The 12,330-nt window shown below is 28.6% G+C and overlaps 1 protein-coding gene across 1 annotated transcript; it reads left to right on the top strand.

The window, feature by feature from the left end:
- The first annotated feature begins 611 nt into the window (after positions 1-611).
- On the top strand, positions 612-2,310 carry LOC111313602 (loganic acid O-methyltransferase-like). The gene is made up of 3 exons (XM_022914275.2): positions 612-783; positions 941-1,609; positions 1,946-2,310. The coding sequence occupies exons 1-3, from the start codon at positions 691-693 to the stop codon at positions 2,282-2,284; spliced, it is 1,101 nt and encodes a 366-aa protein (XP_022770010.2). The 5' UTR covers positions 612-690; the 3' UTR covers positions 2,285-2,310.
- The last annotated feature ends 10,020 nt before the right edge of the window (positions 2,311-12,330 follow it).

Raw genomic sequence — 12,330 nt, 5'->3', positions numbered from 1 at the left:
CAACAATATAATGAGAGTGCAAACATTATTGTTTGGAGGCAAAGATATAAAAAATTAATGAATTAATGAATTTTTAATTTTTATGGATAGATGTATGTATGCATTTAGATGAATATTTACTACAAAAGTTTAGTATGCTTTCATATTGTTGTTTAATTGCTTTTGCTCAATACATATACAATTTTTTACTTTTTGTTGTATTTTAAGATATGAAGGGAAATGCGGAGAGGAATGAATCTATAATTTTTTTGGGCAAATACCTTTGAAATTAACAAAAAATATTGAAGAAATATAATATCATAAAAATGGTTTTTGATTGGTGGTAGAGTTTCAATGACATCTAAGACTGTGTCATTAATAAAACTCTATTATATCTATGAATATATACATAGGTTTAAAACTAGTTTAAATACAAAATCAGGTAACTCAATATTTACCATAAGTGTATAATACCATTAATTTAATAATGACGTGCCTTAAAGTTTAAAATTAGTTAATTTGCAACAAACGTGAGACGTGACAAAAGCATTGGGCTGATTTCTATTTTATCTCATGATGTCTACACCTTCTAGAAGTGCATATCTGCTTGCTATAAATCTTACACTTCCGTTTAATTAATGCCGCAGGCTTATGCAGCAATAGCAACTTTATTCAACCATAAGCTTAAAGCTGCAGAAAACTTACAGAGACATGGCTACTGATGAGACCGAAGTATTACCAGAATCATATCCCATGAATGGTGGTGATGGGAAAGTCAGCTATGCTCGCAACTCCTTCGCCCAGGTGCCTTCTTTTTTTTTTTTTTTTTTTTTTTCTATTCTACTGTAAATTCTTTTGAATCTGAAGTGTTTGGGCCACTAGATTTTTTTAGTACAAGAAGCTATTGCTTAAATGATCTTAACAAAAGACAATAATATATATTTTTTCTTTTTACTTGCAGAGGACATCAGTGGATGCTTCCAAAAAATTTATAAGTGAAGCAATAGCTGACCTTCTCGACACCGAATTGAATCCCATTCTGGATTCATCTATCAGATTTCAGATTGCAGACTTAGGCTGTGCGACTGGGCCTAACACATTTTATGCAGTGCAAAACATCATAGAAGCTATAAACAGCAAGTACAGTATGAACAAGCATCAGAAATCTCAAGCTCTTGAATACCAAGTCTTCTTCAATGATCACACCAACAATGATTTCAACACTCTTTTCAGATCCCTCCCTCTCCCGCGGCCATACTTTCCTGTTGCGGTGCCTGGTTCCTTTTATGGCCGCTTATTTCCTAAAGATTCTATTCATTTGATGCACTCATCTAATTCACTGAATTGGCTTTCTAGAGTTCCTAAAGATGTTGGAGATATCAACTCTCCAGCATGGAATGGAGACAGTATATATTGCACAGGAACTGCAAAGGAAGTAGTTGAAGCTTATTCAAATCAGTATAAGAAGGACATGAACAATTTTTTGAATGCTAGAGCTTTGGAACTTGTTGCTGGAGGGTTGTTGGTGTTGGTTGTTGGTGGTGTTCCTAATTGCGTCTCTTTAAATCAAACGGGCATCGGCAAGGATTATGAAATTATTGGCTCTTGCCTAGTTGACATGGCAAATAAGGTAAGTGTTAGATTTATAAGTCTTAATCCACTACAGCTCAATACATATTTATCCAAAAGGTTTGTCTAGTTGATAAGGAAAGGGATTCTCTTTTCTTCTTAATCACGATTCGCCTTTTGAGAAGCACTTCGAGAAGAGTAAAATTCTTATGCATTTGCACCAAACTGATGTAAGTGAATCTTTAAAATCTCTCGTAAGTGAATCATTAAAATCTCTCGAAGAGAAAATTGGGATAGGATAAGACCTAGAGATATCTCTGATCTTATTATTAAAAAAATTTAAACTTAAAATATGCTGAGTTCTTTTGAAAACTAAAGGTGTTATTGTGTGTTGCAGGGATTAATTTCCAAAGAAAAAGTCAAGTCTTTTAATTTGCCACTATACTACCCCTCTCCTAATGAGATTGAGAAATTGATTGAAGACAATGGTTGTTTCGGCATTGAGAGGATGGAGACATTTCCTGGCAAGGGAAAGCACATTCACAACAGCCAAATGTGGCCAATGATTGTGAGAGCTGCCTTTGAGGCAATTATAAGTAATCACTTCGGAAATGAAATGGTTGAAGAGCTTTTTGGGTATTACTCTAAAAATCATATGGATAACGTTTCTATCTTTAATGGGGATGATGTTATAAGTCTTCTACACTTGAATATTGTTCTTAAGCGCAAAAATTAGTAAAAGGAGTTATATTATGACTCTTATCTACAATTTGGTGAAAATTCCTTGGGCTTCATTGGAAATAAGCGGGCCATTGTCCTCAAGTCCTAGCAATTAACAACACTTTTTATCAATTCCAGATTTAGTAAGAAAGTTAGCCATCCCATCTATGTTTTATGGCGTGGTGGCAACACCATTTGCATCCTCGTTTCCTAATTGAATGTACAAGTTGTGTGAAGTTTGTATCTTGTGGTGGATGTTTCTGTTTTAGACTTATGGGGCTCTTATTGGGAGGATTCTTTGTGGAGCTCATATTTTGTAAACCTCAGTTGCTTATCATCAATAAAGTCTGGTTTAGCAAAAAATAACACAACATTTGATAACTCCAACTGAAGTGGAAGATTGCAAAATGCACCGCAATTTTTGACTCTTTTAAAAATCAGTGACCGGATATAATCTGTTAAATTTTCACCCAAAGCAAACGTGGAGGGAACGATTGATTATGACAGGCTTCTTTCTCACACTAACATTGGTCAGTTGTAAAAGTCCATTAATTCTGCTGTTAACAATTCAATTCCAATTATAAGTAGCTGTTGTTGAAACTATATATTTTGCGGTAATGGCTACTATGTCAAGAACAACAGTTTTCTTCTTAAACATTATTGTTAATTTCTTTTTCTATCATCACTTAGTTAACTATTATTTTATATTTTTTACGGTTATCCAAGTCACTTTTTATTATTTTATATTTTTAAAGGATTATCCAAGTCAGTAATGATGGCAATGTCTCGTTTTACTATTTTATACATTTTTACTATTTTATACATTTTTAATGATTATCACCTATTAAGTACATGTGATAATAGAGCATATCAAATAATTTGATTTCATTTTGAAATAAGCTATTTTGAAATTTTAAATTCTATATTGGAGATTAATTGATTTAATTCTTTTGCAAGTTCAATCAGAATTGGACAAAGAAATTTGCTAATGTCTCCTCTGCAATTTGCAAATGAGAATCATTCTGTGAATCAAAAGCTAAACAATTATTAATGATTAAGAGAATTCTTAGTAGCTTTCAATTGTCTTAGGTCTGAAAGCCAAATTTTCCAGAAGTGTCTTGTTTGATATTAAAGTTGATTATCAAATTGTTGATGAATGGAGTACTAATATTCATTGTAGAGGACTCTTTTCTTTTTAATTGTACCCTTTTCTTCTTAATAAAATTCTGCCTTAATTTTAAAAAAAAATTCTTGGTCTTCCTTTGGGAGTTAATCCAAGGCTGATTGGCGGATGATTGATACTTTTAAGGGAAGACTTATCCAGAGGAAGAGTAAACTTTTGTCAATTGGTGCTAGAGTTGCTTTAATAAAATATGTTCTAACAAATCTTTCGATATATTGTATGCCTTTGTTCAAAATGTCAAGTGGGGTGATTTTTTGAACTTGAAAAAAACACAGCATTAGCTTTTGTGAAGCGATCATGGCGATAAAAGAAAGATCGACGAGTTTAGTAGATCGGAACATGACTATGATTTGTAGAAGAAAACATTACGGTGGCTGGGCATAGTCAATTTTGAATCTTGCAATCAGGCCTATTGTTGAGAAGGCCTCATATATTTGGAAGAGAATTTAATGCACTTTGGAGGAATGTGATTTGTGATAAATAATTTTTCCTCAGCTGATCTATGGCCTACCACTTGTCCACGATCTCTTTCTTGTGTTTGGAGAGATATTCAACATAATTGGCTCTTGAGACTGGATTCTAACTTTATAAACATAATTTCCTTAGCTGATCTATGGCCTACTCCTTGTCCGTCTACTCCATGAGTCATTTTGTATATCTTGTTAGGCAAAAATTTTTTTTAATTAATTAAGTTAATAAAAATAAAATCAAATAATTAATTAAATACATAAAAAAATAATTTAATATGATTTGATTAAATTGATTTATATTTATGAATAAAAAATAAGATTTATTAATTATAAAAAATTATAAATAAATAATTACATCAGTCACATAAATATAAATATTTATAAATCCTCTTAATTTTCTTTAATTTTATAAAATATTATCAATTCAAATAAATATATATGTATCCTGTCAATATAAATAAATATATATTTACATACACCTATACATTATATTTATATAAATTTTATCAATTTTTTTAATTTATCCATAAATATTTAAATATATATATCCATAAAATATAAATTTTTAATAATAATCTTATAGTGTGTCTGTTTACGGCGTGGTGGTAACACCATTTGCTTTCACGTTTCCTGATTGAATGCACAGGTTGTGTGAAGTTTGTATCTTGTGGTGGATGTTTCTGTATTAGACTTACGGGACTCTTATTGGGTGGATTCTTTGTGGAGCTCATATTTTGTAAACCTCAGTTGCTTATCATCGACAAAGTCTGTTTTAGCAACAAAATAAAACAACATTTGATAACTTCAATTGAAGTAGAAGATTGCACAATGCACCGCAATTTTTGACTCTCTTAGAAGTCAGTGACTGGATATAATCTGTTAAATATTCACCCAAAGCAAACCTGGAGGGAAGGATTGATTATGACAGGCTTCTTTCTCACACTAACATCGATCGGCTGTGAAAGTCCATTAATTCTGCTATTAACAATTCAATTCAAATTGTAAGTAGCCATTGTTGAAAATATATTTTACGACAATAGCTAGTATGTCAAGAACAACAATTTTTTTCTTAAACATTATTGCCAAGTTCTTTGTTTTTATCACTTAGTTAACCATTATTTTATATTTTTTTAAAGATTATCCAGGTCAACGATGGCAGTCTCTTGTTTTACCATTTTATATTTTTGGATTAAAAACATATTTGACTTTTAAATTTTATTATTTTTATTATGTTAATATTTAAAAAAATTTTCTATCACATTGATATTTAAAATTTTAAATTTGTTATGTATTGATATTTTAGATTAATATTATTTGTCAAATTTGTTAATGTAATATAAATATCTAATAAAATATTAACATGTATAAAAAAAATTTAGTTAGCACATCTCATCCAAGCCATGTTATCATTAAAAAAATTTGGGAAAAAATTTTAAAAAATCTTACAAAATTCCAAAAATTATAAAAATTATGAAAAATTCAAAAATATTTAAAAATTTAAAAAAATTCTGAAAAATTATAAAAAATTTTAAGAAATTCTAAAAAATTCTAAAAAATGTTTAAAATTCTAAAACGGTAAAACAAATTTTAGGAAATTTGAAAAAAAAATAAAAACATTTAAAAATTCGAAAAAACATTCAAAAATTTTTAAAAATTATAAAAATTAAAAAAAATCTAAAAAACATTTGAAAATTTTTTAAAAATTCTAATAATTTTTCAAAAATTCTAAAAATTCTAAAATAATAAAAAATTTTAGAATAAACAAAAAAATTAGAAACTTTAGAAAATTCTGTGAAAATTTAAAAAATTCTAAAAACTTTAAAAATTTTAAAAAATATATAAAAATTTAAAAAAATTAGAAAATTTTTAAAAAAATTCAAAAAAATTAAAAAAATTGACAATTTTAATAAAAGTTAAAAGTTTATTAAATTAAAAAAAATTTAAAGGAACTAAAATCAAAAATAAATTTTTTTTGGAAGAATAGAATAATTTTTAGGAAATTTCAAAAATTTTAATAATAATTCTAAAATTTTTTCATATTTTTAATCATAGAATTTCAAATTTTAAATATTTTTAATTTTTAAATTCTTTTTTGAATTTTTGGAATTTTTAATAAAGTTTTTAGTTTTTAGTTTATTTTTTATTTTTTTAATTTTAAAGCATGTTTCAAAATTTCAAAATTATTTAATTTTTCAAGATATTTTAGAAATTGTATATTTTTTCTTATTTTCATTTTTTCAAGTTTTGTGAGTTTTTGAAAATTTAAGAAAATTTAATGTTTATAAATTTTAATTTTTTTGACTTTTTAAAAAAATTTCAAAAAATTTTTAAAATTTTAAAATGATGATAATTTTTATAATTTATAAAAAAAATTTCATAGTTTTAATTTTTTTATAACTTACACATTTTTTAAAAATTTGTATAATTTTTATAAAATTTTTAGAAAATTTTTCGAATTTTTTGGAATTGTTTAGAATTTGTTAAATTTTTTGAGAAATTAATTTTTGTGAATATTTAATCATTTTTAAAATATCAAAAAAATGTTTTTATTATTTTTTATAATTATTTTAAATTAAAATTTTTTTCATAAATTTGAAAATTTTTAAAACTTGTATAATTTTTTTAGAATTTAAAAAAAATTTTGTATTGTTTTAAATTTTTTTTAGGTTTTTAAAATTTTTTTGATGTTTTTAAAAATTTGTTAGAAAATTTTAAAATTTTTAAAAAAATTTATGAAATTTGTAAAAATTCTTAATATTTTTTAGAATTTTTAAACAATTTTTTAAAATTTTTTTATGCTAACATGACATTGATGATGTGGCATTAATTGAATTTTTTTAACACATTTCAGCATCTTATTATATGTTGATGCCATGTCTACAAAGTTAACTAACTACGTTAGCCTAGAGAACCAACATGATAACAGATTTGAAGGTTACTGTACCAATGTGATAAAAAAAATTCTTTAGATAAGAATGTGAAAAAAAATATAAAATTCAAGAGTCAAATATGTATTTAACTCTATATTTTTTAATGATTATCACCTATTAAGTGCATGTGATAATAGAGCATATCAAATAATTTGATTGCTTTTTTAATATAGACTATTTTGAAATTTTAAATTCTATATTGGATATTAATTGATTTAATTCTTTTGCAAGTTCAATCAGAATTGGACAAAGAAATTTGCTAATGTCTCATCTGCAATTTGCAAATGACAATAATTTTCTGTGAATCAAAAGCTGAACAATTATTAGTGATTAAGAGAATTTAGTTGCTTTCAATTGTTTAGGTCTGAAAGCCAACCTTTCCAAAAGTGTCTTGTTTGATATTAAAGTTCATTATGAAATTGTTGAGGAAGTACTAATATTCATTGTAGAGGACTCTTTTCTTTTTAAATATCTTGGTCTTCCTTTGGGTGCTAATCCGAGGCTGATTAGCAGATGATTGATACTTTTAAGGGAAGACTCAACCAGTGGAAGGGTAAACTTTTGTCAATTGGTGCTAGAGTTGCTTTAATAAAATCTGTTCTAACAAATCTTCAGATATATTATATGCCTTTGTTCAAAATGTCCAGGGGGGTGATTTTTTGAACTCGAAAAAAATACAGCATTAGCTATTGTGAAGCTATCATGGCGATAAAAGAAACAGCGATGAGTTTAGTAGATTGGAACATGATTATGATTTGTAGAAGAAAAAATTATGGTGGCTGGGAATAGTCAATTTTGAATCTTGCAATCGGGCCTATTGTTGAAAAGGCCTCGTAGATTTGGAAGAGAATTTAATGCACTTTGGAGTAATGTGATTTGTGATAAATATATTTTTTTCCTCAGCAGATCTATGGCATACCCCTTGTCCACGATCTCTTTCTTGTGTTTGGAGAGATATGCAACATAATTAGCTCTTGAGAGTGGATTCTAGCTTTATAAACATAAGTTTCTTAGCTGATCTATGGCCTACTGCTTGTCCGCCTACTCCATGAGCAATTATGTATATCTGACCATCGTTTATTAGAATCAAATCAATCATTTGTAAATCAATTATCTTTTGCATCTATTCCTAAATTTGTATAGGAAGCCTTAGTTGATCTAAGATGGAAAGCTGATAAGAACGAGGAGATGAAATCGTTGCAAAAAAAATCAAACTTGGGAACTCATTGATCGTCCATGAAGGGAAGAAATTATTTGGATTTCGATGGCTATACATTGTGAAGTACAAAATACATGGTATAATCGAATGCTTTGAAGCAAGACTGGTGACGAAGAGTACACCCAAATCTATGGAATCGAATATATAGAGACATTTGCACCTGTAACAAAAATCAACACAGTTCGAGTCTTGTTAACTTTAGCTGCAAACTTGGATTGGCCATTGCAACAGTTCAATGTGAAGCACACTTTTTTATGCGGCAAGCTATCTGAAGAAGTCTACATCGATCTCCCACAAAGAGGTATGATATCAGAAAGTGACTGTCAAAAGGTTTGCAGATTGAAGATATCATCGTATCGGTTGAAACAATCTCTGAAAGCGTGGTTTGCATGGTCCACAAGGTCCATTACAGCTTTTGGCTACCAACGGAGCAATTAAGAGCACACTTTATTCTTGAAGAAATATCGAGGAAAGATGACTACACTCATTGTAAATGTGCGTGGTTATAAGAATTATTCGGAACGAAGGAAAGCTCTACAGGAGTATTTATCCGAAAAGTTAGAAATGAAAGACATAGGACCTTTGAAATGCTTTCTTTGGATCGAAATGTCTCGATCTGCTAAGGAATCTTATTGTCTAAAAAAGTATGCCTTAGATTTATTGCAGGAAACTAGTGTGTCAACATGTGAACCAGCTGATACACTAGTAGTAGAAGGTTTGAAGTTATGTATTGAAACTGATAAGGTACCAATTGAAAAAGAGAGATACTAGAGACATTTTAAGAGATTAATTTAATTAGCGCACACGAGATTGTATCTTTAATGCAATGAGTACTGTGAGACAGTTTATGCATAATCCCAAAGAGCAACACATAAATGCAGTCATGGGCATTTTGAGTTATCTAAAGTCTGCTCTTGGAAAGAGAATTGTATTATCTAAAAGCACAGGTGATCAATGTAAAAATAAAAGGCTTTTAGAAGAATTCAGCTTGTACCTATTCGGTATGTGTAGTACATATATATACGCAGAGGAAGGTTTAGATTATAAGTTACTCAATGTAATTTTATCTCTTGTACAACATAGTCAATCCTAATCTAATCTTTACTATCTCTTTAGATAAAAATTACATCCTGATAATTCAAAGGATAACTCAAGTGTGACTAGGTCAGTCATTTGGTTTAGCTGAGATGCTACTGGTACCGTGTTGTGTGCTGATTTGGTCTGTCTTAATAGTCAAAGCATAGATGTATATATCGATGTTGATTGAGTTGGAGCAGTAGATAACAAGCGATAATCTATTTCAAAATAGTTTTTCTTTGTGGGTTGAAGCTGCTGTTGCTTGCTCAAGTGCTAAAGCAGAATATAGAGGTATGAAACTTGGAAATTGTGAAGTGTTATGCTAGGAGTTCTTTTGCAGGATTTGGGTTATTCATCAACACTACCAATTCGATAATATTGAGATAATAAAGCGGCGTGTGATATAATTCATAATCCAATTCAACATGATCGTACGAAGCGTGACAGTTTATTCTTTAAGGAGAAGTTGGATGAAAATTTGTGGAGTAGCCTAGGATTCAATCTTAAGACTAGTTAGCCGATATCTTCGCCAAAGCAATCTCAAATCGAGTGTTAAAGTTTTTACACAACTTAAGGGGTGTTGAGACTGTCAACGATTTATTGTAATTACTAATTGATATTCTTTGCACCAGACTTGGGTGGTGGTTGAAGGCCAAATTCCCAAAATTGAATTTCTCGATCTTGAGTTTCCTTTCAAACATGCAAGACATCTCCACCTCACAGCCTAAGAAACCAGTGAGACCAACTTGTCACTGGACTCCTCCACGTTATGGAGTGTGGAAAATCAATGTGGATGGATCTGCTCTTGGTAAGCCTGGTCCTGCATGTATAAGGGGTGTCATTCGAGATTGTGAAGGTAAGGTGCTGCTTATCTTCGCCAAGACAATCGTTATAAAGGACTCCAATTTGGCAGAACTCTTAGCGGTTCTTGAGGCACTTTCCATTGTTGTGGAAGCAAATCTTAATCCTTTTTCTGAATCATTATTGAAAGTGACTTGAAAGTGGTCATCTCTTGGCTAAATAGAGTTTGCGTGGAGATACAATGACATTTTAAACAAATTGTATAACTTGTAGGATGGGGTAAAAAAAGTTACTTTTGTTCATTCTTTAAGGAGGCCAACAATTTTGCTGACTCCCCTGCTAAATTGGATGTCAATCGCACTTGTGATCTAGTGGCCTGGTTTTAATCGTATAACTCTTTTTGTTAATAATATTTTCCTTAATTTAAAAAAACTAATTGATTTTTTTTAAGAGGTATTACTTGATTGTTGGAGACCTTATAACTTGATCTTAGGACACTACCTGGGGTTTCTAACCTTATTAATTGACGTACATATTCATTGCATTAGCGTTACGCAAAAACAAATCTCCTATTTTTCAAGTGAAAATTTAACTTTTCTTCGTTGATAGGATTTTATAAAAGTCAACTATATATCAAGTTGTAAATACTATAAAAAAACAAAAGGCTAAAATATGAAAAATGCGCCTAAAATATTAAAAAAAAAAAAAGTTAAGTAAGCCCTTATATTATTATTGTATCTAAATAAGTCTAACTCTTATTTTTTTTTACTGTTTAAGCCTTTTTAGAACATATGGGATACACATGGCAGAAAATGTGTAAAGAAGGAAAGTTAAAAATAAAAGTTGATCTAACAAACCTTTTTTTTAAATGGTACAATAATAAAAAATAATTATTAAAAAATAATAATAATAAAAATTAAAATTATTTTTAAGATCTTAATGTTCAATGAATGTCACCTAAAAATTTCAAATGATTATCATACATACATAGAAATAAAATATATGTACATTTAATCAAACAATATATATAATTATAAACACATACCAGATCAATTTTATAGTAAAAGTATTTATTTGGAAAATTGCCAACAGCTTTGACCACACAGTAACCAACTGATAATTAAATGTACATATATTTTTAATCAATATAATAAATTTGACCACACAGTAATCAATTGATAATTGAAGAAGACTAATAATAAAAGCAATGAAAAACTTTCTCTATTGTGCTTCTACCATTCAAGATTCAGGTTACAAGTTGACTTTCAACGACGGGTCAAAAAACCATATGAAATCCGGTGGTGGGGTGGGTTGGCTGATAATTATTGTTATTTATTATATTTGTTAAAAATATATGTACATCAAATATATTTGTTATTTGATATCATGATCGAAAATATTTAGTGAAAAGAAAAATTTATATGTAAAATTGAAAAAAAAATATTAAAATTATACATATTATTTGACTAAATGTACATAGGTTTTAGTTATATGTATATATGATAATCATTTATAATCTTAAAGTAACACTTCTTGAATATTAAAGTCATAAAAGTAATTTTAATTTTTTTACCAAATTTATGTACCCCTTTGTTCCTATTGGTTTGTTTTATATTGATTTTTATGGAGTTTAAGAAAAAAATTTGATTTTAATGTATTTAATATCAAAATTAATTTTTTTTATAAAATTAAAGTTTCATGATTTTTAATGTTTAAAAGTAAAAAAAAAAACCCATAAAATATAATTTTAAAATATAAAAAAAAAAGAGTTTTAGATATTGAAAAAAGAAAAGAAAATATAATTTTGAGACATCTCAAAAAAAGATAGATAAAAAAAATGGGACAAAGGGAGTATTATTTTTTAATAATTATTTCTAATCATGATATTAATTAATAAAAAATTTTGTTAATTCATCCTTTTTTTAAAATTTTCCTTTACACTTTTTTGGCCATTGTATGTCATGTGTGCTTTTTTACCATGTCATTGTTTACAAGTATCCTAGAAGGGTTTTTTTTTTTTTTTGGCTAAATCATAAGATTTTTATTAATAAATCAAAGATGGTTAGGATGAGACCAGTATACTCTTATCCATCACACACCAAAATACAACAGAACACCATGTACAGTTGCAACAAACAATCCAATAACACAATCATAGAGAAGGATCCCTTGAAAATAACAAGTCTGATTACCACCAGGCAGTAAGCATCTCAAAAACGATCACCCCAGCCTTTGTTAATGTGCCTGTCATACCATTAGCTTCAAAGAGAACATTTATCAGGCATACATTACCTTACTTTCCAAGCATAGAATCAATGGATGAAAATATCTCTCAAAGTCTTCATGGTCTAATATATTCTATCAGACACCCACTAACCCTTT

Source organism: Durio zibethinus, chromosome 23 (assembly GCF_047325235.1).
Source record: "Durio zibethinus cultivar Kanyao isolate XHJ-2024 chromosome 23, ASM4732523v1, whole genome shotgun sequence".
NCBI lineage: Eukaryota > Viridiplantae > Streptophyta > Magnoliopsida > Malvales > Malvaceae > Durio > Durio zibethinus.
The sequence above is the reverse complement of the archived record's forward strand: the minus strand, read 5'-3'. Positions and strand labels throughout refer to the sequence as shown.

What these genes read in the sequence shown, in the direction of transcription:
- LOC111313602 (XM_022914275.2), top strand. Translation starts at nt 691, where the DNA reads ATGGCTACTGATGAGACCGAAGTATTACCAGAATCATATCCCATGAAT. An exon ending in CTCGCAACTCCTTCGCCCAG is followed by an intron (nt 784 to 940) that starts GTGCCTTCTTTT and finishes TTTTACTTGCAG; the next exon opens with AGGACATCAGTGGATGCTTC. An exon ending in TAGTTGACATGGCAAATAAG is followed by an intron (nt 1,610 to 1,945) that starts GTAAGTGTTAGA and finishes TGTGTGTTGCAG; the next exon opens with GGATTAATTTCCAAAGAAAA.